Source organism: Silurus aristotelis, assembly GCF_946808225.1.
Source record: "Silurus aristotelis genome assembly, chromosome: 8".
Taxonomy (NCBI): Eukaryota; Metazoa; Chordata; class Actinopteri; order Siluriformes; family Siluridae; genus Silurus; species Silurus aristotelis.
The window spans coordinates 24,967,616-24,994,868 of NC_139581.1; the positions used below are offsets into that span (position 1 = coordinate 24,967,616).

The window sequence follows — 27,253 nt, forward strand, 5'->3', positions numbered from 1 at the left end:
CCAAAGCTGTAACCACTAAGGTACCACCTCCAACCAGTAAAAATCTGTAAAATTCCTTCTTCTCACATCCCAGCTTGTTAGGAAACTGGTGTCAGAGTATAGGGTCAGGCAAGATGTATTGCCCCTGGAGCAGATAAAGGTCAAGGCCCTTGCTCAGAGTCTGAATCAGAAATATTTTTTGTTTCATAATTTATTTTTCACACTCCACATAATTTACAAACCAATAAGCAAATCAACGGTGTTTGGAAGGTTAAGAATTCAATCTTTCTTGCGCACACTAAAGCACAGGTCTGTTGCATTAAAAAGATGATTTCATACTGAATCTTAGGTTGCGGGTGGCGGTTTTTGTGACCCACAAGGTAAGAACGATCCTCACAGCTTGGACTCGTAGAAACGTGTGAATCGCCTGAAACAGATTACCATGCTTTTATATGTAAATATTCACATTATCAAGCTGATTTATTAGGAAACCCTGTTTATTCATGCAATTACCAGTCAGCTAATGATTGTGGAAGGAGTATAATGTGTAAAATGGTTGTGATACAGTTTAAAAGATACTGTTCACATCAAAATGGTGAAAATGCGATCGCTGATAGTGGATTGTTGGTGCCAAATGGGATTATTTAAGTATTTAACAAAGAGTTGGCTTCCTGTAATTTTCTCCACACAGCCATATTTAGGGTTTATTGAGAAAAACAATCTGTGAGAAGCACCAGGCAGAAATGTCTTGATGAGATGACTTATATTTTAAGTATATATTCTAAGTTAATATGTATATTCTATTTAAAATTTCTTATTTTATTTTACTTTAATCTTTAATTTTACTGTAATTAAATGCAACCCAACAATTTCCCAATTGGGCCCCAATGATGTATTCTGATTCAGATATGTCCAATGCTGAAGCAGTTCCTAGGCTATAACAAGGAAAGGACCATATATGTGATTCATTTCTTGAACAGCTTTAGGAGGAAAATCTCACCTGTTCTTGCTAAATTTTTGTACCTGCTGTAACAGATACTAAAATCAGAATTTGAATATACTTCATTTTTTTTGGCTTCTCCCATTAGGGGTCTCCACAGCGGATCATCCGTCTCTATACTACTCTGTCCTCTACATCTGCCTCTTTCAACCCAACCACCTGCATGTCTTCCCTCACCACATCCATAAACCTCCTCCTTGGCCTTCCTCTTTTTGTCCCTCCTAGTGGGTTCATCCTTCGCATTCTCCTACCGATCAGAATCAGAATACACATTATACCCAATCTGCCACTGCCATTTATTGCTGGGAGTCTCGGAAACAAACTTGGCTGTACTTTTTTTCTTTTTTGTAAGAAGGTGGTTAAGGCAGTCCTCGAAGTGTGTTATGCAGCATGAGCAGCAGTTACAAAAATATGGCTGGCTTGCTTTATATTTCTAGGAGGAAACACTACAGGTTTGGTAGTTTTGACTAACAGTAGAGATTTTGCATGTGACCAAATCTAGATACATTTGTTAAAGGCATTCTATCGCAGTGCATTTGAAAGTGTTGATGCAGGAATAAATAACTGCTGATTAATCATCTGTAGTAACTGGAATAAACACCAAAGGTCAAATGAAATTACACAAGGTGTTATTGCTTCCGTCTTCAAGTACTGCATGGCTTTTGGCTCTGCATAGTGATCACAAAGGTCCTTCAGGTCACTTTAAAGACACAAAGAGCCGTGGTGTTCAGTGCATAAAAATGCATTCTGTATTGCTTCAGGTTTTTATGGCTATTGTCTTTAAGTCAGTTTATGTACCATAGGAAATACGATTTGTCAGTCACATGACTTGTCCATTTGTCCTTTGGGTAAATCTGTTATTCCTGGTATGTGTTGGTCAGATGTTGAGTCTGTGAGTTGCTCCAGCTCTGAAGGCTGTTTCATAGCCTCCTCTGACTTGTCTGTACTCTCTCTGTTGTTATTTCCATTCCTGGGAGAAAAAAGTATAGAACACACAGTGTAGATCAGTGTTTTCACAAGACAGATCAAACGCACCTCAAAGAAGTCAGGAATAAACACCATCGTCAATGTGCAGCTTGTATAGCAGTACAAATTTACTGTCCTCTAAAAATAACATACAGCCGTTATTGTCAAAATAGCTGGCAACAAAAGTGAGTACACCCTAAGTGATAAAACCTGTACGTCATGTAACCGTTCAAAGCCACATGTCCTATTTATCAGTTGTTTTGTGCTTGTCAGGACCATACACATTTGTGTATCTTGTATTAGAGCAGCTAAAATGTTCTAATACTGACCACTGAAACTTTTGTTGCCAGTTATTTTGACATTAATGGCTGTTGAGTTATTTTTTAATGACAGTAAATCTGTACTGCTATACAAACTGCACACTGACTAATATATATATATATATATATATATATATATATATATATAAGTTTTATTTCTATATAATATTGTTTCTTAGAAGAGATACTAACTTTTGTGAGATACTGTAATAGAAACAGCAGAAGGAATGCACAGCGCTCCTGATTCAGATTACAAAATTCTGCATACTTTTTTATAGTGGGGAACTTGCTATTACAACATATGGACAATAAAAGAAATAACATCAAAAACCTTAATATCATATCAAGGATTATTTTAATTTTAATAATAATCCAATTATTATTAGCCTTAAAATCATGTGGGCCGTCCCCATAAGTGACCTGTTACTATAGAAACAATAATATATGAACCAGCACATTATTGTTAACATGTGATTACTGTCGGTCAAAGTGCTGCTGTAGAACATTATTCAACACCTTCTGACCCATCAAGACTTCAACAGAACTGTAGTACAAAGAACATACAGTGTTCTATTGGCTATATAAGTTAGGTCATCAGGAATCAACGTAGATTTTTACAACGATGGAAATCACAATCCACCAGCATGTTAATATAATAATTATGTACTGGTTTTCTTCATTTCAATGGAAAAATTTCACCTTAGACCTAAAATGTCTGTGGAACATTCATAAATTAAAGAAAGTATGTCTTCAAGAATTAGCCCAAATATTAAGTGTTTAAGAATAAAATGTATATTTAAATAGCTTGTTTCTGTTTATGCTGAGCGTAAATTTTATTTCCCAATAAATTTGGGCTGAAGGGGTTTTGAGAACCCCTGCTGTATGTGTTACTTTTACACATAGATGCAGAATTACTTTGGGGTTGGTGTTTGCGTTGCATACTTATGATCCGCTTCAAATTTCCTCTCTCTGTACAGGGTGCTTTTCTTCATCATGTAAAGGAGAACCATGTCACAGAAAAACGCCCCCTGTGGGAGATAGAAACAAGAAACCTCACATGACATTAACCAGATGCTTTTACCTTAAGTGACTTCTAAGTGAGTCTAAGCACAATCTGAACACAGTGTGGGATTCGTATACAGCACTAGCATAGACGCTTCGCTGCTAAGATTGTCAGGTACCTTTTAAAGAATTTTATTTAAATTCCTCTGCGTTTAGAGATACAGAGTCTTGAAAATAAATATATAAATTGAGAGCAAACTCTATTAGACAAACTATCAGAGAACAGGCTATACAACTTATCGGATGTTTTAGATTGGAATACTTACGGCCCCCATTAAAGCAAGGCCCGAGCCTATGTTTATGATTGTTGGAATTATATTAAATTTTCCAGCCTGGGAAAAAAAGACAGAGCGTTAAAACTGAACTGCGTTAAGTACAAATACCTGAGACTGGCACAAAGATAAGAACTGGTAAGAATTTCTGCTGCATACCTTGCCATGAACCATGATATTAAAGCGAATCCCATAGACCTTATAAAGCGTCCTGTGGGCCTCTCCGTCATCATTTTTGAAATAGTGTGCATATCTAAAGAGAAAGTTGTTAACAAGCGGCAAATCTGTTACAGGAGACTTCTCACAAGGTCAGGTTTTTCCAGCATTTGGTAGATGCCCGTATTCTAAGCAACTTACATTTGTGTCAATAATAGTCCCATTGGCAGTGCTGGGATTTTTACCTCATGACTAACATGATGTCAGTCTAACATTAATAAACACTTCTCATAGCGTAGCATGGTGCAGAATGTTTACCTGAAGTTGTACCCCGATGAGATTGCATTAGCAGTCGCATTCACATCCAGGCGAGTGAAACTGTAGCTCGGGTGGCACGCTGAGAAGCCTTTATCCAGGTCACAGTTCCACTCTATCAGGATTCCTATTGCTCCTCCCTACATAAAGAGGAGGCTACTGTCGTCATACAGCTTTGAAGTATGTTTAAAAAATGCCTCGCTAATTTACACAGAGCTAGTCATGTGTCCAAATATCTGGTAGCAAGTCACAAGAAAGCCTTTAATACAAGTGTCAAACTCAAACGATCTCTTTTGATAGATTTTTTTAATGAGCAAGCTAGCGAAAAGACTAAAAGCACAAAGATTATTATTCATTCTTTGTGTATTTTTTTATCCGATCAAATATTTGAGTAGTTTGCTACTAAAGACTCTGTGTTAAGTCTATGTAGGCCTTCGTCGATCATCAGCTAACAAAAGAGAGAAGGTTGGTAGCCAGTGCTCAAAATGAGTCAAGTCTTATGGGGGGTCCCCAGTTTTTGGGGTGGTGGTGGTGGTGGGGATCTTTCTGTCAGATTCAGCTATTTACACTGTAAAACAAAACATTGTGAAAGTGTTTAAGGACCTTTTTTATTAGTTAAAACATCAAAATGATGGCAAAGTTATTAGGCGATGTCAGGGAAAGAATACATGTGTAACTTTTCCACCTAGAACAGACCATAGTGGCCTTCCTGTCTTGGTTGCAGTACTAAAATAATCTTGGAGACCCCCCTAAATGTATTTTTACTTGTTATTGGGGGTCCCTAATGCCTTATCCTAGATACCCTCCCCCCCCTTTATCCTAGATACCCCCCCCTTTATCCTAGATACCCCCCCCTTTATCCTAGATACCCCCCCCCCATTGTCATGGCTGGGTCTTCCAGCATGACAATGACCCCAAACCCACAGCCAGGGCAACTAAGGAGTGGCTCCGTAAGAAGCATTTCAAGGTCCTGGAGTAGCCTAGCCAGTCTCCAGACCTGAACCCAATAAAAAATCTATAAAGGGAGCTGAAACTCTGTGTGGCCCAGCAACAGCCACAAAACCTAAAAGATCTGGAGAAGACCTGTATGAGGAGTGGTCCGAAATCCCTGCTGCAGTGTCTGCGAACCTAGTCAAGAACTACAGGAAAAATCTGACCTCTGTAATTGTAAACAAAGATCTCTGTACCAAATATTAAGTTTTATTTTTTTTATTATTGTATCAAATACTTATTTCATGCAATAAAATGGAAATAAATTATTTAAAAATCATACAATGTGATTTTTGTAGGTTCCCTGGTGGTCTAGTGGTTAGGATTCGGTGCTCTCACCGCCGCGGCCTGGGTTCGATTCCCGGTCAGGAAACCGACCCCAGCCGTTAGGATTGCACAAGCCAGTGCACTCCTAGTGCCGATCCCAAGCCCGGATAAATAGGGAGGGTTGTGTTAGAAAGGGCATCCAGCGTAAAAACATGCCAAATCGAACATGCAGATCACGAATACAGATGATCCGCTGTTTCGACCCCTAATGTGAGAAGCCGGAAGAGGCAACAATGTGATTTTTCTGGATTTTTTTTAGATTCCCTCTCTCACAGTTGAGGTGTACCTATGATAAAAATAACATATCTCTCTGTTCTTTGTAAGTGCGAAAAAAAAAATCGGCAGTGTATCAAATATTTATTTGCCCCACTGTAAGTAACTTGTGTCTTATCATCACACTTGTGTGCTTTATGTTGTCATATCTTAATTTTATTCTCTACTGGTAAGTTAAGATTCAGACTTTTTGACTAGGGTAGATCTAAATTCTGATATTGTTGATTAGAGGTCAATGTTAGATTTTACAGATACTGATAGCTAGTTTGGATCGTACTTGCCGATAACCGATAAATCAAGCGATAATTTAAAACGGATACTGGATTAAAAAAATAAACAATCCATGTCAAATTGTATTGAACTTTAATCGTTGATTAAATGTTTATTAAATGTGCTAAAGAAAATAAATATAATAATAAATATATATTAATAAATCTAATTATATCATTAAAAAATTATTTGTAATAAATATACCATAGCGCTCTCTGTGCAGCGTGCTGCCGTGTAGTAACAAAACAGCAAGTGGTGCTAGTGATTTGCCTCTTGAGGTCGCTCTCTTTATGACAGCGGACCGTAAGCCGGAAAAACTATCAGTATGGATTTTTGCCAATAGTCGATAGTTCCAACAATTAACTATTGGTGTCGATTATTCGTCAAAACCTTAAAATTAAATTAATCAATTAATCAGCGATCCGTTTATCTATGCTAATAAGTTGGCTAATCAAAACTAGTCTCCCTGAGGGTGTGAACTGTGGGCAGGGCTTACTCCTGCTAAGTCTCAAGGTGTATTTATTGATAGATGCTTCAAAGCACTGCTGTCGGTATGGATAGGGGGTTTGTGTCAAATGCCGAAAATGCTTTGTGCTTTTAGTAAGAGCTGTAACCTGAGATAGAGAAAGTGTGGCACGTATACATGAAGGCTGAACATAAATCTTTAACTTGAATGCAGCAAATGGCACAAACTGATGGCCCCAATTTCTATTGGTTTCTAAGTGAACTAGAGTTGTGTTGATCTTCCTGCCTGCCTTTTGAATATTTCTGCATTTACATTTGAAGCATTTGACAGACACTCATTATTATTTAACCCAGTTGAGGGATGAGGGCATTTAAGAGACCTGCAGTGCCAGTTTGGAGGGGCTGGGATTTGAACTCATAACCTTTCAATCAAAAGTGAAACATCTTAACTACTCTCTTTATATCTTACTTATTTTGTTGATGGAACAAAATAACCATATAGCTCTCACCTGGAAACATGGATAAAGTAAGGTACATAACAGATCCATAATTAGAATAAAGATTTTAGGATAAAGTTTTAAAGATACACTATATGCACCTTTCTCTGTAAAGATGATGTATGTTGCCATCACACTAATACGTGGTTCTTCTACAAAATGTTGTCACCAAGTTAGAAGCACAAATTTATATAAAATGCCTTTGCATGCTTACGCATTACAATTATCTTTCACTGAAATTGTAATTAAATTCCAGGATGATAATGCCCCGGTGCACAAAGTGAGTTCCTACAAGAAATGATTTGTCAAGCTTGTAATAGAACACAAGTGTCCTGCACAGTAAGCTCTGACCTCAACCCCATTAAACATCTTGCACAAATCCCTACAGACATACTCCAAAACCTAGTGGAAATCCTTCCCAGAAGAATGGAGGTTACTATAATAGTTAAAGGGGACTATAAGTCACAAATATCGCAATTTTGTGTATTTTAATTTCTCCAAGATGATGTCTTAGAAGGATTTTTTCCTTCTAACGCTGCAGTGTATAAAATGATCAATAATTATAAGCCTTTAAAGTTTTAGAATCAGTTCGAATACTTACCAGGATGGCCACATCTTTAAAATCATGTCCAGTCCTCTGAATAATATCGCCGAGCTGGAATATGGGGCAGTAAGCGTGAGCAAGCTTATCGTATGAACATTTCTTCAGATACGTGTCATCTGCCGTTTCCAAAACATTTGATCTGAGGAAAGAGTTTTAAAATTCATTTAAAAATAAAATTCATTTTAAAATAAACAGACTAACAATGTGTCACAAAATGATAATAAAATGCAAAACATGTAGCTCTATTAAAGGAGAAAATGGGTAATAGACTCTAATAATTATGTAATAATGTATTAGAACTGATCGGTGAGCCATCACATAATCGTTACATTATAAAAAAAAACTTAACCATCAGATGATTGGACCAATATGTAACAGAGGTACACTGATCCATCGTTTTTGCACTGATAGTTGACTGCTGGAACTATCAGCTATCGGCAAAAATCCATACCGAGTTTTTAGTTTATTTTAGTTTAGTTTTTCTGGGTTGCGTTATACGGTGCGAGAGCGGCCTCTAAAGGTAAATCACTGCACCGTCAGTTGCTGTTTGTTCGAAGTTTCTTGTTTTTTCGAACTGTAATTGTTTTTATTTGTTTGTGGTGTTACTTTTTGTTTCAGTTTGAATGCATGTCTTTTATATTCCTTAATATTTGTAAATATATTGATTATATTAATATTTCTTTCATTTAGCACATTTTCATGATACTGCAGTGTTTTTTTTATGTTTGTAATAATTGCCAAAAATAATGTTGTTGTTTTTTTATACAGTATTCATTTTAAAAACTATCAATTGATAGGGTTAGGGTTAGGGTTATCGAGAAGAATCAAGTTAGGGTTAGGGTTATCGACAAGAATCGGGTTAGGGTTAGGGTTAGGGTTTATCGACAAGAATCGACAAGTACATTCCAAACACTATCGGTCGAACTCTAATATGTAATACTATTCAGTTGAGTTATATTTCAATACACTCATCCAGCACAACTTCTAGGGGTCTTTATTCAAAGTAGTAGCACTATCTGGTCTTAGAAAATGCAAATGTTTGCTAAAAAGAAGTAAAACGAGGACACACTGCCTTGTACACACATAGTCAGACATTTAAATTGACGTCTATGGCTTCTGTTTTAGTCCAAGGTGTCACTTGAGATTTCTTCTGGCAATGCATCATATATTCTATAATTTATATAATTACTAATGTTTAAAGTTTATAAAAGAAAATTACTCACTTTGAGAAGTCAAACTTGGGGAATCTGATGAAGTTCTTTATGTATATGGTGAAGTTCTCAGCTTTTCCCAATAAAGGCACACTACAAAAACACAAAACTTCTTAAAGCAAAATGTTCAACAACAAGCACAAAAATCATCATCTTGATGTACAATTATATAAAGATAAACTTATCAAAAATATCAAATAAAGGTTTGGCTTATTATTATTTGGAAAATACTAATGACCTCAAATTTCAAGGACTCTCTGCTTTTCCTCATGTATCAGGTACAAATAAATATGGCACTTTTAATAAGACAGCAATGTCATTCATTAATAATCAGTGGTTTGTTCTCTGAGCCTGTGAAACGCTGCTACAGGTTTGAGATCATTTATTCTTACTCTGGTCGGCCGCTTCGTTCAATGGGGCACCAGCCGTATATTTCACAGGTACCTGTCGAGTTTGTGTCTTTCTTTAAACAGCGTCCTGTTTTAATCCCTGATGGGAGCAAACACAGTCAGAATGTTTCGTGCTCATCATTAATGAACGGATTTATTTGAAACTCCGGAGTAGTACGCACCATGGCCTGCTATTACGGTGTCTCCTTTTGTGCAGTCTTCATTCCCATGGCAACGACCATCAAGCACCTTAACACTCTATGAAAAGAAAAAACCAGTGCGCTCGATTGATTAAAAATATACATGAACTGATGTGTCATCATCTCCGAAGCCTAGAGCGAAAGGGTTTATAGCTGATAGGGTTTATATTTATAGGGTGTTTGCATGACCTAATAAACACTATGATTGAATAAAAGCCTGACTGTGACCATATGAGGAAATGTAAAAGGCTGTTGTCGGAGCAGCTACTACCAATTGGCTTCTTGGGTTTTGCTTGAGTAAAAACAAAGCATGGTGAGTTATTTAAGATGGTCTTCCATATACAGGGTAATTTATTTGGTCCTAGGCAGGAGGTGACAGCCAAAAAATAATGTGTCTAAGAGGAATTAAGTAGATTAAAAGTTAGGGGAAATGAGAAAAACAAAAAAAACAAAACGCACACTTTATGTATAATTGATACTAACACCAAAGCAACTGCTACTAAACATTAAACCTTACACCAGCAACAACATTCTCTATACTCACAAGGGCCAGTTAGACTTAATTCTTTTACAGCATTTGGCAGATGCCCTTATCAAGCGAGACTTACATTTTATCTCCTTCATACAAGTGAGCAGCTATGGGGTTAAGGGCCTTGATTATTGGCCAATATGTGGCTGGGATTTGAACTCATAACCTTCAGATCCAAAGTCCAATGCCTTAACCACTAAGCTACCACCTCCCAACATATACACTATAAGGACAAACGTGTGCGGACACCTGACCATAAGATTAGTACAGTGGAACCTCGGAGCTCGCGGCCTCAGCGCTCGCGGCCTCAGCGCTCGCGACTTTCATTCCGACCGGCGACTTTCAATCAGATCAGCTCATGAGCAACCGTGAGCTGCTCAAAAGGCTAGTTTTAACATTTATAATCAAGGTTTATCTCATTAAAATTGTCTAATAATTAAGTGTTATGGAGTGAAATAGTGTTATTTACTCATTTAAATCGATTTCCCGTTTTTACTGGGTTGGAAGGGGTGTATCAAAAGGTCGCGACCGGTCTTGGTCCCTAACCCATGCGAGCTCCGAGGTTCCACTGTATGTGCTTTTGAACATCCCATTCCACATTGAGTCACTGATATAATAACCTCCACTAAATTATGAGTGCTTGTGGAGATTAGTGCTCATTCAGCCACAATCGCATTAAAGTCAGCTACTGATGTAAGTGATGTGAGGAGGCCTTGGGTTCAGTCAGTTATCCCAAAGTGTTCAATTAGATTGAGGTCAGAGCTCTAAAACAAGGCCACTCAGGATCTTCCACTCACTTCAACACGTAAACCATATTTTCACGAAGGTCGCTTTTTGTTCAGAAGGACATGAAAGAACCTCAAATGGCTGGGAAAGTCAGGCATCCCATTGTGTATGTCAATAAGCCATAATTCTATTTTAAAACTGAAAGCTTTGGTAGGTCAGTGAGTTTTGTTTGTGCCTTACCTCAGCACAGTATCCTAATTTCTGGTTTGGGGTTGTGATAAAATTTGTGGTTATGAACAGCACTGCTTCACCCTGAAGAAATAAACATTGGGATAAAAAAAGTTATTATCAGTAGTGGACAGTAAAAAAGTAAACGTAATTGTTACTGTACTGAAGTATCTTTTTTTGTGTATCTGTAATTTACTGAGGTATTTCCATTTGGGGAGACTTTCATTTTACTACATTTTAAAATCAAATCTCTTTTATGAGCGGATAAAAAGGGGTCAAACACGCAGCAAGTCACCAATCAGGATTGAGAGCACGCTCTGTTCTGAACATCAGTTCAACAGCAAGCAGAACATTTAGAGAGGAAAAAAGAATGGAAGAAATTCCTGACTCGAACTCACCACAACACCCATGGCCTGATTTGCGTGATCTTTTTTAATTCGCTAAAACGAAGGTTTTGTGCTCATGATAATTGTTAGAGATATCAATCCGTTTTTGACTCAATAATATCATTCTATTAAAAGATCAATGTGCTGAGAGTAACAGAGTCTTTTCACATGAACTGAGTTGATTAAGCAAAGCGTCTTGTGACGATAATAATAACAGGAACATTATAGCCATAATAAAATCATAGTACTTTTGATACTTAAGTAGATTTGAAGGCAAATACTTAAAAAAGTTTAAAGGAAGCATTTTTACTTTAATATTTTATCTAGTGTATCTCTACTTTAACGTAACTACATGGTTTGTGTACTTCATCCACCACTATTATATTATATTACACTATACCACAACTTTGTTTGTTGTTGTCCTGAACCATGTTAGGTGTTTGTCCTGCTCTACCACAAATGTGTGCAGGACAAAAGGTATTTGAACCAAGCACCTTAACAAACACACACACACACACACACACACACACACAAAGTCTCACCTGTTGAGGGATGACATAATCTTCTGGCCCCCAAAGCATGGGTCCAGAGCCCGATGTGTTTGTGTAGACAACCCCTTTAACTTTAGTGATGACCGAACTCTGCAGCGATTCTTCAGTCTCCTGATAGCCTTTCTTAATCACAAACACCCACCTGGACAGTAATCACATGAAGCAACTCCAATAACCACACACACATACACACACACCTTATGTCCAAGTTCAGTCCACTTCCCAAATAAGGAAGTGCTTTGTTTTCCTAAACACCCCCATTCTGCATTCTGACGTCATGACTAACTTGTCTTGAGATCATGTTATATAGGAAGCTGGGAGAAGTCGACCCTGATACGTTGCTTGATGAAGGACATGATGTTAGAAAGCAAGAGGAAACCTCTGGCACGCGCAGACTGCTGAAATGTAAGCTTTCTTCTCAATAAAAGCGCTCATTTCCTTACCCGATGATGTAACCGATGACTGAGAGCTGCAGGAGTCGATAGAGGACGCCGACTTTCTTGTTTTTGGCGATGACGTATTTCTCGGTCTTGTAATCAAACGCGGAGAGGAAAACACCTTTCAAGTCCAGCGGTGCCATTTCTGTGCGTGAGCGCGCGCTGAACAAGCTCATAGGGGCTGATGAGACGCGCGCGCACACTCACAGACACGCGCGCGCGCGCGCGCGGGCGCACACACACACACACACACACACACACCTCTCTTTCTCTCTCACACACACACACACACACACTATCTCTCTTTCTCTCTCTCTCACACACACACACACTCACACACACTATCTCTCTTTCTCACACACACACACACACACACACACACACACACACACACACACACACTATCTCTCTTTCTCACACACACACACACACACACACACACACAAACTATCTCTCTTTCTCTCTCCCTCTCTCTCTCTCTCTCTCTCTCTCTCACACACACACAAAAAGTATTGAACACGCCAACATTATTTATCAGTTAATAAGGGTTCTATTGACATAAAATTGTCACCAGATTGGTAACGACCCATGTAATTCAAACATGCAAAGAAATCAAACCATAGATGTCCATAAATTAAGTTATGTATAATAATGTGAAATAACATGGTAATGGCAGCTTCAAGATGCCAAAAATTATTAGCATGCATTTTTTAGGTATGATTTAGACCTATTCTTCTACACAAACATCGTCTTTAATTCTAATTTAATTCTAATTTTAATTCCATGGGCCTCTACTATGAACTCTAATCTTCTCTGTCTCTGAAACCAAATGAGAGTTTCCTTGATTGTATGTTTGGGATCAGTGTCTTGCTGAAATGTCCACCCTTTTTTATTATCCTGGTAGATGCCAGGAGACTTTTTTATCAAGAATGACTCAGTAAATTTTTCCATTCATCCTTCCTTCAATTATATAAAGTTTGCCAGTACCATATGTGGATAAACAGCCCCAAACCATGATGTTCTCACCTCAAAACTTCACTGGTGTTATGGTGTTTTTGGGCTGATGTGCAATGCCATTTATTATTATTTGTATATATATATATATATATATATATATATATATATATATATATATATATATATATATATATATATATATATATATATATATATATATATACACACACAGCTTTTACACACATACACACATTTTAAATTATTTTCACTCCTCTGTCATAACTCTTGTGAGGAGCACTTGGTTATGGCCGGTTTATGGTAAAATGACGTTCTTTCTACTTCTGGATTATGGCCCCAACAGTGCTCACTGCAGTATTCAGAAGATTAGTAACCCTTTTATTTCCAATGCCATCAGTATGTTTCGCAACAAGGTCTTGTGAAGGTCTTGCAAGAGCTCTTTGCTTGTTTCTTGTGTGACACTTTGGTAATGAGACACCTTTATACAGGCCATCAGTTGGGACTGAACCAGCTCATATTAATTTGCACTGACAAGACGCAGGATTGCTTTCTAATTAATTATTGATGTCAGCGGGTGTCTTGGCTTTCCATGCTTTTTTTGCACTTCCCTTTCTTCTTGTGTTTAATACTTTTTCAAGGTGTCATTTCACATTATTACACATAACATAACATAAGTTTATTAGCATCTATGGTTTGATTTCTTTTGCAGTGTGGACTACATGGGTTGTTAGCAACATGTGGTGAAAATTTCATGTCAGTAGAACCTTTAGAAATATATTTCCTGAGAAAAATGGTGACATGTTCAATTCTTATTTTACCTGCTGTATAAAAAAGTTATGCATGAAATTATGTCAAATTGCCATCCAAAGCTAAAACATTCAACACAAAAAGCAAAATGATCCATGAAGCAGCCAACAATATCTCACAGTGTGTATCAGGTGCTAACTACAATGTGTGCTGTGTTGAAAAATTGACATTCACAAAAACTATACTATGAATTGTAAAATTACTGTGTGCTTGGTTTTTAATATTGTTATCTGATTTCGGAAGGTTAACGAGCATCTTTCTTGTGTTAAAGGTTTTAGCATTGAATAACAATAAAAAAAAAAATTAATTGTCTAATGGTTTTTGAGTTTTTTGTGGCATTACAAGTACCACAATATTTCAGCCCCAAACCTTGTTGTCTTCATCAGTTTGTTCAGACTTGGCAATAATGTTTATAGAGTGCAGTACTGTAAATTGTTTTGCTAAATTATGTACTGCAATATACAATATAGCTATATATAATATAGCAGTATACTACCCCTTAATGATCACCATTCTTTGGCTCCTGTGTAGGATAGGCCATGTCCCAACTTACGATATTTAGTTACGATGGGGTCATTGAAACACATCTCCATTGTAAGTCAGAGTCTACTTGTATATACAACTTACAACAATATGATAAGCAGTTGACTAAAAATACTACCGTAATTTCCGGACTATAAAGCGCACCCATATATAAGCACATATATAAGCACCCACTGAAATTTACAAATATTTTTATTTCGAACATAAATAAGCCCCAGGTGTCTACACTGAAACTAATGACCCTACACAGGCTTTAATGAAAGACAGTGTCTGTTACACGGTGTAACGGGTGAAATATGTTGCGCTTCCCTTAGGAGCATAGCGGTATTTTGGGAATAGCCTGGCACTGCATTTTTCCACTATCACTGCATGTGTGCAAGACCGAGGAATATGTCCTTATTATTTTCTGATATTTTTCTTGACTAACCCGTAACGCTGTTGCCAAGAAAAATAAAAAAGCATGAGTTTTGGAAACCTGTCGAGCTATCCCATGACCCAGACTCAACGCGTTACAACGACTTGTATCTAAACAGTAGCCGACCAAGTAAGTCATTGTTCACTGTCTTTCTCCTTCCTTTCACAACTATTTCTCTCGGGAGTTTTTCTTTTGGCATCGTCGTGCGTTTAAAAAAAAAAGTTTTTTCTCCCGAAGCCGTGCAGCTCAGAACACAGGTGAGGTGCGTTTTTCGTTTCCATTCGAAAATTTCATTGGTCTAATGTTATGGGGTTCAGTTTTTTGGCTTGAAGTTTGTGAAACTGGAAAAACCACAGGAAAAATTCATAAATAAGCCGCTTCGTTGTTAAAGCCGCGGGGTTCAAAACGTGGGGAAAAAGTAGCGGCTTATAGTCCAAAAAATACGGTAATCCGATTTTCACTTATTATTCAAGTAAAAGTACAAAAAGTTTAGTCTACATTTGTACTTGAGTAAAAGTACAAAACCAGTCACTTTTGAATATACTGAAGTATCACAAATAAAAGTATTGATCAATGAAAACTATATTCTAATCATTTACGTAATTTAGTGTTTTATTCTCCTGCACATCAAAACATTTTTATAGAGATCTTTTAGAGAGTTACCTATTGTTACAACCAGAAAGAAACACCATCCAGAGATGCTATGTAATCGGAAAGTTTGCTTCTAGCTGCATTCGGTCCTAATAAAAGTACTTCCGTCTTATCTGAGTTGAGCAAAAGAAAGTTATCAAGCATTTTTGGGGTGGCGTCCATTTGTTGCGGTTTTTAGTTTATCGTGGGCGTTTTGGAACTTAACCACCGGGGGATTACTGTATTTCAACTTTTAATGACACCATGCAAACACTTCCCTAATTTTGACATAACCTAACTTTGATTGAGAAACACACATAATAAAGGAGAGTATCAATAAATTACATGCAGTGTTCCAGCACAGCACAACCTCTTAAGTTTATCCAGTTCAGCTTCTGTTGGCATGTTTATGTTGTTTGCATGTAGGCCAGTGCATCTCTCAATGGATCTTGGTTTCTTTTAAGACGTTTTATCATTTCCAGGGTGATGTTCCACTTAGTTGACACAACCTGTGTGATTGACTTATTACTTTGAAGATGTGCAAGTTGCTGCTGTTCGATCTTGGCTGTGTTTGCTGAGCTATGCTTAAAATAGCCCGTTTTTGCATTTTTGCATTTTGCCAAGGCAGTCAAATGGGCTGTTCTGGAGCGAAACTGTAATAGCTCAGTGAAGGCTGGAATATGTAGCCACCCATTTAGCTATCACTGTAGTGAGTCTATTGCTTGTGAAGTTTTCCATCCGTCTCCACTGCTATAAATCTAGTGTGATCGAAGTTTGGCAAGGGGGAGAAAAGCACTCTGAATTAGTTGTATTGCTTCGCGATCAAGTGATATTTTAAACTCAACGTGTTTGCGGACAGATTTTGTCGACAGAACCATTAGACATCGCTTTGTATATGATTTTTTCGTTCAGAAGACCTTTTACATTCTCCATTTCTGTTTGCTGCTGCATGCTTCACTGTTCATTGCCCCATCTCCATTTCTCCAAACCAAAAATGGCCCATTTAATATATCAGAATGTGAGATTTTTTTTATTTACTTTTAATTCTTTTACAAAGTATTGGGAACTGTAGCCAACAAAACCTACCTATGTCAGAGAGCATGGGTGCAGGGCTAGGTGAGTAAGGACCCAAATGCAGGATGCCACAGGAGTAAGGTGAAAACAGGTTTTAATATAAAAAGGTAGAGCAAAGGGGCAAAGGCAAAAACACAATCCAAAAACAGTCAAGGGTCAAGGCACCGGCAAACAGGGCAATACAGGGAAGACAAAACCAAAACAGTCGAAAAAAACCAAAAACCAGCAAACAGAGCAATACAGGGCAGAATAAAACACAAACCAAAAACAGTCCAAAGTCCTAACCAGGTAAGGGAGGCAGAGAAGAACAGGGATCAGGATACAGAGATACAGAGCAGGCAGGGTGGCAAGAATAATCTCAGGGGCTAGGAAACCGGTAAAATAATCTGGCCAGGAGCTAAACTCTTGATTGCCCTTATATAACAGCAAGATGGCCGCCGACCCAGAAGTGCTCACTGCGAAACCGGAAGTGCGCGCCACGAAACCGGAAGTGCATGCCGCGAAACCGGCACAGTGTGTCCTGGAGATCCTGACAACCTAGCCTACAAAACTTGTCTTCCAAAAGCAGTTATTAGTATTAGTAATACAGGTAGGGATGAGTGGATCAATCCTAAAGTATAGATATTTTTTATACTGGCATTGTATCCAAAGGCTCGATTCTCAATTAAAAGTATCGTTTGTTTTTAATTTAGAATATTTAAAAATTTACAATACTTAAATCGGACTGTCAATGGGAACTGTATCTTTAGCTGCTGAACCACTGCTTATCATGACAGCGTTCACTCACTCGGTCAAAGCACTCAGCGCCCGAGTGCATGGCTGCGCCTAATCTGGAGTTATTTCACTCCAGTTAACAATGATGAAGTTGCATGTTATAGTTGTCGAACAATCAATATGCCACTGTGGCAATACCACAAATGTGACAAAGCACCTAAAAGTTATTAGCAGGATAATTTCAGAGAGACATTCAGAGACATTATCCAGAGACATAATTTTTCTATAGGCTGCCCCCCTATTTCATAACTTTTTTCATGGCGCTTTCTAAGTCGGCGCTGGCTACACCGGTGAACAACCTGTCACGAGGCTGCCCAGTCGCTCATTGCTGCTAGGGATTCCGATTCCATCTGCCTTGTCTGCCTGGGTCCTAAATATGCTTAAGAAGCTATCGACCTTTCCGAAATCTGTAGCCACTGTTTAGCGCTCCTGAAAAAGCTCCTGCTTTGCAGGTTCAAAGTAGCCGCCTCGCAGTGGTCAACTTTTAGTTGTCTGACTCGGAGGGGGAAAAAGGCGCTTCCTCGAACTGGGCTGACCTGTGCCCGTCCTCGTTCGAGGATTCATTACCGGCTGACCACCATTTTCCCGACGGACTGACCGGCTCAGGGGATGAGGGCGAGGTAGATCTCCTCATCTGCTCGGATGAAAAGGAGCCCATCCTGTCGTATGTGGCCCCTCAGGCTCCCTCTGCCCTGCCTCAATCGGTACTTCTGGAGCTTTGTGAATGCGCTGCTGTGCACCTCAGTATCGAATGGCCGACTCTCCTGAATGCTTCGGATCAGAAGAGAGACATGTATGATGGTGAGCTTATTGGTCCTCCTAACAGCTCTATAAAGCAGCTTTTTCCTGTCCTCCCTGCATGTGCAAAACACATAAAGTATTGCTGGGGAGATCCGCTTGACCTTGAAACACGGTCTTGCTGGTCTTGAGGTTAAGTATATGGCGAGTCTTGGCATGGGTGACAAGCCCTACCCTATCGAGCCTTTCATCGCCAGACAACTGTAGAAAGGGTCACCATCACCCGATCCCTGAAAGGAGATCGTTTCAGTTAACGACCTTGTTCTCCGTAAGGCCCTGCATCGCAGGAGCGCCAGTTAAGCCTGGACAGGCTCTTTTGGCATTGCCGTTGTGTTAATGCAGCAGCGATGAGATGATAAGAAGAAGGAAGACGATGCCTCGCCAGACGTCCTCTGTGCGGCCGCCTAACACACCTGTTGCTGCCGCGGTAAGAAGAAGCCTCCTATCCCTGCTCCTCTTGATCCTAAATGGAAACGGTCGGCCTGATCCTTGGCCACAGGTGGCTTTCGGTCCGCGTTCATGGGCGGCCAGCCCTCCAGACACCTGTTCTGCCCTCCATGTTTACCTGTTTAAAAGAAGAAGGCTTTCTTTTTGCAGGGTCAGCCCCCCTGCCAGTGAGTGCCGATCTCTATTTCACACAGGCTTCACTGTTTCCCGTGTCGTCCAGGGGAAAGATTTGAGAAAATCTCAGAATGTTGAGCACATGTTTTATAATGCTATCACACGGCTCTCTTGTACGTTCAAAAAAACAGAATGATTGGTTCAGCTCAATCGATCTGAGCGATGCTTCTTTCCATATAAGCATCTATCCTCCGCACTTGAGATTCCTTCGTTTCGCCTACCAAGGCTTGTGTTACAAATTTACAGTCTTTCCGTTTGGGCTCGCACTGAGTCCAAGGACTTTCTGTCTGTGTGCAGAGGTAGGGCTTGTGCCGCTGAAAACAGCAGACCTTAATATACAGTGAGGTAAATAAGTATTTGAACACCCTGCTATTTTGCAAGTTCTCCCACTTAGAAATCATGGAGGGGTCTGAAATTGTCATCGTAGGTGCATGTCCACTGTGAGAGACATAATCTAAAAAAAAAAATCCAGAAATCACAATGTATGATTTTTTAACTATTTATTTGTATGATACAGCTGCAAATAAGTATTTGAACGCCTGTCTATCAGCTAGAATTCTGACCCTTAGTTAGTCTGCCTTTAAAATGTCCACCTCCACTACATTTATTATCCTAAATTAGATGCACCTGTTTGAGGTTGTTAGCTGCATAAAGACACCTGTCCACCCCATACAATCAGTAAGAATCCAACTACTAACATGGCCAAGACCTAAGAGCTGTCCAAAGACACTAGAGACAAAATTGTACACCGCCACAAGGCTGGAAAGGACTACGGGGAAATTGTCAAGCAGCTTGGTGAAAAAAGGTCCACTGTTGGAGCAATCATTAGAAAATGGAAGAAGCTAAACATGACTGTCAATCTCCCTCGGACTGGGGCTCCATGAAAGATCTCACCTTCTGGGCGAGAAATCAGCCCAGAACTACACGGGAGGAGCTGGTCAATGACCTGAAAAGAGCTGGGACCACCGTTTCCAAGGTTACTGTTGGTAATACACTAAGACGTCATGGTTTGAAATCATGCATGGCACGGAAGGTTCCCCTGCTTAAAGCAGCACATGTCCAGGCACGTTTTAAGTTTGCCAATGACCATTTGGATGATCCACTGGAGTCATGGGAGAAAGTCATGTGGTCAGATGAGACCAAAATACAACTTTTGGGTCATAATTCCACCATCCCTACTGTGAAGCATGGGGGTGGTAGCATCATGCTTTGGGGATGTTTTTCTGCACATGGGACAGGGCGAATGCACTGTATTAAGGAGAGGATGACCGGGGCCATGTATTGCGAGATTTTGGGGAACAACCTCCTTCCCTCAGTTAGAGCATTGAAGATGGGTCAAGGCTGGGTCTTCCAACATGACAATGACCCGAAGCACACAGCCAGGATAACCAAGGAGTGGCTCTGTAAAAAGCATATCAAGGTTCTGGCGTGGCCTAGCCAGTCTCCAGACCTAAACCCAATAGAGAATCTTTGGAGGGAGCTCAAACTCCGTGTTTCTCAGCGTCAGGCCAGAAACCTGACTGATATAGGGAAGATTTGTGTGGAGGAGTGCAGTGTGTGCAAACCTGGTGAAAAACTACAGGAAACGTTTGACCTCTGTAATTGCAAACAAAGGCTACTGTACCAAATATTACACTTTGACTTTCTCAGGTGTTCAAATACTTATTTGCAGCTGTATCATACAAATAAATAGTTAAAAAATCATACATTGTTTTTTAGATAATGTCTCTCACAGTGGACATGCACCTACGATGACAATTTCAGACCCCTCCATGATTTCTAAGTGGGAGAACTTGCAAAATAGCAGGGTGTTCAAATACTTATTTTCCTCACTGTATCTCTTCATCTCAGCCCGTTGCGCGACCTTTGCCGCTATGTTACAGTGATGCGCAGGTGCACGACGGCGGCATCCAAGTTTCATGCTCTTGGTATGGAGCAGTCTATTTTCTGTGGTTACGGGCATCTCACGTCCCAGGCATTCTGAACAGGGGCGCAGACCTTTTGTCGAGGGGGAACCCACTCTACGGAGAGTGGTGCCTCCACCCTAAGATAGTGGGGCTGCTATGCAAGAGGTTCGGCCGGGCGGCCGTCGATCTTTTTGCCTTGCTCAAAAATGCCCACTGTCCTATGTTCTTCTCGCTACAGGACGAGGATGCCCCCCTTGGCAGGGACTCATCCATGGCCCAACGTACTGCTCTACACATTTCCTCCACTCTGCCTGATAACCCCAACCCTGGCCAGGGTAAAAGTACAGAGTTTGTCTCTGATTCTCGTAGCACCCAGGTGGCCCAAGGCACTGTGGCTAGCAGAGATAAACCCTCTTCTGTATTTCTCTCCCACTCAGTTTTGTTTAAAGCAAATGAAATAACAAGACTGTAAAGTTCAAATGAGCTATTTTCTACCTCAAAACCTCCTGTCCTCTTGCAGACGACATGCAAAAGTTTTATAGCATAATTCATTAACTAATTGACCGAACATTCAATTCACAGCATCCATCTTTTTTTTCCTCTCTCCTCCCTTCTCCCGAACACAGACCATTATGCCAATCCTGTCTCTTTACTCAGGTAAGTATATTAAACAACAGTTTCACATTTACAATTTTCTGTTACATTATCAATATTGAACAAAAGAAATAAGATACAACTCAAATGCAATATTAAAATGCAATGCAATAAAATAAAGTAAAATAAAAGAACCTTCTGTTGTGTGTGTTTCTTTTTTAAATACCCTCTTCCCCCGAGGCTATTGCTAAAATTAAAGTGATTAGTATTACCCATCCCTAGTTGCAGGGCCGTTTCTAACCTTTTTGGCACCCTGGGCAAGATTTCTCTTGCCACCCCCCTCCCACGGCTCTGCCCTCCCACTACAATGCTCCATGCAAATCATTTGCAAACTTCCATAAAAAAAGGTTAGACACATTAAATAATCAATGCAAAATTGCCTGAATTCAAGTATGTAAACATATTCTGTATATTAAACTTCAGCCAAAAAACTGGTATGAAGGTAAATAATTAAAATGGGTAAAGGGTGGGGGCAGCAGTGAAGCAGCGGGTGCTTACTGGAACCCAAGACAACCCCCCTGCTGGTTGCACCCTAGGCTACCACCTTGTTTGCCTTTATGCCTAGAAACTAAGTGGTTAGGTACTAATGATTGAAGAACAGATTAATCTTCTTTAACACAAATATAACACAAACACAAATATTTAACTTCTATTGTTCTCAAAGAATTTACTACACCAGGTTACAAACTCGTAAAATAGACGCAGTATTATAATAAACATGGTGTCAGATTTAATTGTTCTGCTGAGGACACAATTGTATGTTTCAAGGTGAAAGACAGGAGCTTAATAACTTTGAGGACTATATAACCTTGAGAACATTAGAGAGTGGATGCTCAGTAACTTTCTCCTACTTAAAGACAGACCTACCTCTATTAGGACTATTAGGAGAAATTATATTTTAAGTATTGCATCTAAATATAAGTTGCATGAATGATAACTAGCCCTAAAAGAATTACCGGAACTAGTAATACACTGATATTTATAATATTTACAAATAAACCAAAGCAAGTTATTTACATTTATAATTAGTAGACAGGTTTGTCTGATCATAACTTAACTTTAATTGTCAGAAAATTAACAAAACAACGATTTCAGAAGAGTGATTTTATAATGGATACACTTGCAAATACAATCTAAAAAAAATATTTTTTTAATTAAAAGGAGAAAGTTTTTTTTTATTAAAAAATAATAATACATTCATCATTACATTATCAGTTAATGAAAATGAAGGTTCTGGCACTGAAAGAAATAATGTGGTTAGTGAACTGAGAAAAGGAAAGTAATTTTCAGACCCATCCAACAGACCTCAATCTGTTATGTTGGGCAACCTGGTATCCTCAACCCTTATTCTGAACACTGGCATCCCACAGGGCTGTGTTCTGAGCCCATTACGCTACTCCCTCTTTATCTACAATTGTATCTAGATCTGTATAACTCCAACATCTTCATCAAGTATGACACCACTGTGGTCGGCCAGATCGACAACAACGATGAATCGGCCTACAGGGAAGAGATCCGAAGCCTGACAGCATGGTGTGCCACCAACAACCTGACCCTCAATGCCTCGAAGACTAAAGAGCTCATCGTGGACTTTCGGAAATTCAACAGCAACAACAAACTTTTGGTCTGTACTGTATATATATATATATATATATATATATATATATATATATATATATATATATATATATATATATATATATATATATATGTGTGTGTGTTAATATTTGGTACAGTAGCCTTTGCAATTACAGAGGTCAAACGTTTCCTGTAGTTTTTCACCAGGTTTGCACACACTGCATGAGGGATTTTGGCCCACTCCTCCACACAGATCGTCTCTAGATCAATCTGGTTTCTGGCCTGTCACTGAGAAACACAGAGTTTAACTCCCTCCAAAGATTCTCTATTAGGTTTAGGTCTGGAGACTGGCTAGGCCACGCCAGAACCTTGATATGCTTTTAACAGAGCCACTCCTTGGTTATCCTGGCTGTGTGCTGCGGGTCATTGTCATGTTGGAAGACCCAGCCTCGACCCATCTTCAATGCTCTAACTGAGGGAAGGAGGTTGTTCCCCAAAATCTCGCAATACATGGCCCCGGTCATCCTCTCCTTAATACAGTGCAGTCACCCTGTCCCATGTGCAGAAAAACACCCCCAAAGCATGATGCTACCACCCCCATGCTTCACAGTAGGGATGGTGTTCTTGGGATGGTACTCATCATTCTTTTTCCTCCAAACACGTTTAGTGGAATTATGACCCAAAAGTTCTATTTTGGTCTCATCTGACCACATGACTTTCTCCCATGACTCCTCTGGATCATCCAAATTGTCATTGGCAAACTTAAGACGTGCCTGGACATGTGCTGCTTTAAGCAGGGGAACCTTCCGTGCCATGCATGGTTTCAAACCATGAAGTCTTAGTGTATTACCAACAGTAACCTTGGAAACAGTGGTCCCAGCTCTTTTCAGGTCATTGACCAGCTCCTCCCGTGTAGTTCTGGGCTGATTTCTCACCTTCTTTAGGATCATTGAAACCCCACGAGGTGAGATCTTGCATGGAGCCCCAGTCCGAGGGCGATTGACAGTCATGTTTAGCTTCTTTCATTTTCTAATGATTGCTCCAACAGTGGACCTTTTTTCACAAAGCTGCTTGGCAATTTCCCCGTAGCCCTTTCCAGCCTTGTGGAGGTGTACAATTTTGTCTCTAGTGTCTTTGGACAGCTCTTTGGTCTTGGCCATGTTAGTAGTTGGATTCTTACTGATTGTATGGGGTGGACAGGTGTCTTTATGCAGCTAACGACCTCAAACAGGTGCATCTAATTTAGGATAATAAATGTAGTGGAGGTGGACATTTTAAAGGCAGACTAACAGGTCTTTGAGGGTCAGAATTCTAGCTGATAGACAGGTGTTCAAATACTTATTTGCAGCTGTATCATACAAATAAATAGTTTAAAAATCATATATTGTGATTTCCAGATTTTTTTTTTTTAGATTATGTCTCTCACAGTGGACATGCACCTACGATGACAATTTCAGACCCCTCCATGATTTCTAAGTGGGAGAACTTGCAAAATAGCAGGGTGTTCATATACTTATTTTCCTCACTGTATATATATATATATATATATATATATATATATATATATATATATATATATATATATATATATATATATATATACACACACACACACACACACACACACACACACACAAACACACAAACACACACACACAGTAGTATACATAGTAGACTTTTTTATTCAGCTTGCACATTTCTTAAATGCCATAATCTTAAAACCTTCCACTTCTGCACATTTCCTCATCCAAGCCATAGCCTTAGAACCATTTATCTGTCCACACATCTCTGCACTGCTATAGCCTTTATATTTATTCACTGTACATATGGTTACATATATATCACATGCTCTAAATATGCATATTTATCTGCACTATTTGCACGATTGCTACATTTTGCAGTTCTGGTAGATGCCAAATGCATTTCATTGCTGTGTACCTGCACTTACAGAGCAAGAACCCCACTTATTTGGAAACATATGAATAAATTAACCAATTAGAAATTGAGTCAAAGTAAAGGCATAATAAAACTGAATATAAATGGAAAGGTTAGTACTGATGCTTTGGAAATTGCAAATGAATTTTATACCTTTCTTTGTTAAATCAGTAGAGGAAATTACAGTAAATTTGAATTCAGTTTGTGTATCACATGATGTAGTAAGTTCTTCATGTTTTTATAATTCTCAGGTTAATAAAGATACAGTCTGACAAATTATTAATCAATTAAACAAGTGAAAAAACTGATAATATAGTTGGTTTAGATGCTTTTTTTTCATTAAAAAAAATAGTTCAACATTGGTAAGGCCAATAGCACATTTGGTAAGTTTATCTAATAAAACTGATGAGTTTTACCCCAAAATTTAAAACCATTATAGTGACTCCTGATTTTAGGTCTGGGGAGACTGATGAGGTGTGTAATAGGCCTCTATTGTTACTGTAGTCTCCAAAGTTTTAGAAAAGGTAGGGGTTGAACAACTAATGAATTATTTGGAAAAAGTTGTTAATCCCTATGCCAGAAATGGCTATATGACATTTTATAGATTCCATAAAAGGTAGTTTGGATCAAGGAAAAGTAGTGGGAGCAATATTTTTAGACTTTAAAATGCCTTTGATACGGTAAATCATGAAATACTCTTAAATAAACTGACACAAATTATTTTTACACTGGTATAAATCATACCTAAGTCATAGACAGCAATGTGTTAAAAATCAAAACCGGTGTGAGGTCATCATTTAGGAATGCAAGTTCAAGGTTCAATATTGGGTCCATTTCTTTTTTGTTTATATGTAAATTATTTACCTGAATGTTGCAAGGAGGTTGGCTTGGAGACGGATGATCCGCTGTGGCGACCCCTAATGGGAGCAGCCGAAAGAAGAAGAAGAAGAAGAAGAAGAAGAAGTTGCAAGGAGGTTGGCTGTCAAATGTATGCATATGACACAATTATTTATGTAAGTGCTGAAACCTCTCATCTGACTGCAGAAATGTTAACTGGTCAGTGTTTCCCATGATGGCTGGTGAGGCCATATTATTTTATAAATATATAAAAAAATTAAACATCTGATTTATATTTATTGGGTTATAGGATCAGCATGCATATTTTTTGTTTACATAAATGTGTTGTGTAAATGCCACTCAGCTCTTAACAAGTTCATACAGGAACTTTACAATTAACCTAATCAGCAGGGATGCGCTGGAGCTGAACTCAGCAGCAGTGAACACAGTGGGGTGTTTTTAACTACTGAACTGAACCAAATGACCGCACCAGGGGGTCTACATTCTAAATAAACACAAAGCCTTCACCAACAACCTGTATGTTTGCACTATGAATAAATGAATAACAAGAGTATGTGCTTTACTTTCAATATATTTTGTTTTATACCAAGGCAAAAAGTCCTTTACCAGTACCTGTGGTACATTTTTACATTTACTGTGAAATAGAAGAGGTATAGCACACTTCAGGATATGCTTTTACATCAAAATAATATACTTTGGAATGCTAACACATTACATCACACCTGTCATTATATCTTCCAATTTATCCTATCACAACATACCCCAATCGATTTTTTTTTACGTTCAAAATCATTATTAAATTTAACTCTTTAACTTGTCCAACCATGATAGTGAAAAAGTAATGGCTCTGAGAAACATAACAACCTCAAATCATTCCACACAGTAACGGGTGTTGTGTACAAACGTTACACAGCCCTCGGCAAAATATATCACAAAATATCTAAATATTAAACTTTTAAGCAAATCATGAAATGAATTAAGGAATGAATGAACATGAAAAATCAGCAAATTACAATTATTATGTTATTATGAATTAAACATATAGATAAAGAAACGTATGGGGCAGGTTTTTCCCTTGATTTCTTTACATGTTAAAGTCTTGTTGGTAGCATTTTACAGAAAGAAGAGGAGAAGAGAAAAGAATGAAATATTGTTCCATTCGATGATGGTTTACTTCAAAAAGTTGATGGGGAGTTCATGATACTGATTTTACTTTTGCATGCAAATGTTTAAATTTTTTCCACAAACTGCTAACAGCAGCAAAAGTAAACACGCAAATAGTGGCACAGGAGCTGTCAGAATGAAAACAGTGTCATTCTTGCAACTGAGTGGCTCATTTTTTTCTCTCGTCTTCCTGGTACTTCTCATACTGCTCTCCGTGTTTAGGCGAGTAATGACGTTTGAGATTATATTCCTTTAGAACGGCAACTTTTTTCTTTGCATATCAGACAGGTAACAGTTCCATTAAACTTCATTCAAATACTTCAATGTCCAATCTTTCTTCAAACTGTCTGTGTTTTTCATCCACTTC

The 27,253-nt window shown here is 38.7% G+C and overlaps 1 protein-coding gene across 2 annotated transcripts; it reads right to left on the reverse strand.

Annotated features, from left to right (window-relative positions):
- Positions 1-458: 458 nt before the first annotated feature.
- On the reverse strand, positions 459-12,658 carry p2rx8 (purinergic receptor P2X, ligand-gated ion channel, 8). 2 transcript variants are annotated; one of them, XM_083548780.1, is made up of 12 exons: positions 12,160-12,658; positions 11,708-11,858; positions 10,792-10,863; positions 9,279-9,354; positions 9,100-9,196; positions 8,720-8,800; positions 7,494-7,635; positions 4,074-4,210; positions 3,759-3,852; positions 3,594-3,659; positions 3,208-3,293; positions 459-1,949 (listed from the first exon to the last, which is right to left on the reverse strand). In XM_083548780.1, the coding sequence occupies exons 1-12, from the start codon at positions 12,327-12,329 to the stop codon at positions 1,796-1,798; spliced, it is 1,326 nt and encodes a 441-aa protein (XP_083404906.1). In that variant the 5' UTR covers positions 12,330-12,658; the 3' UTR covers positions 459-1,795. The 2 variants fall into 2 exon arrangements, with proteins under 2 accessions (XP_083404906.1, XP_083404905.1); XM_083548779.1 differs by having other exon boundaries at positions 3,181-3,293.
- Positions 12,659-27,253: the final 14,595 nt, after the last annotated feature.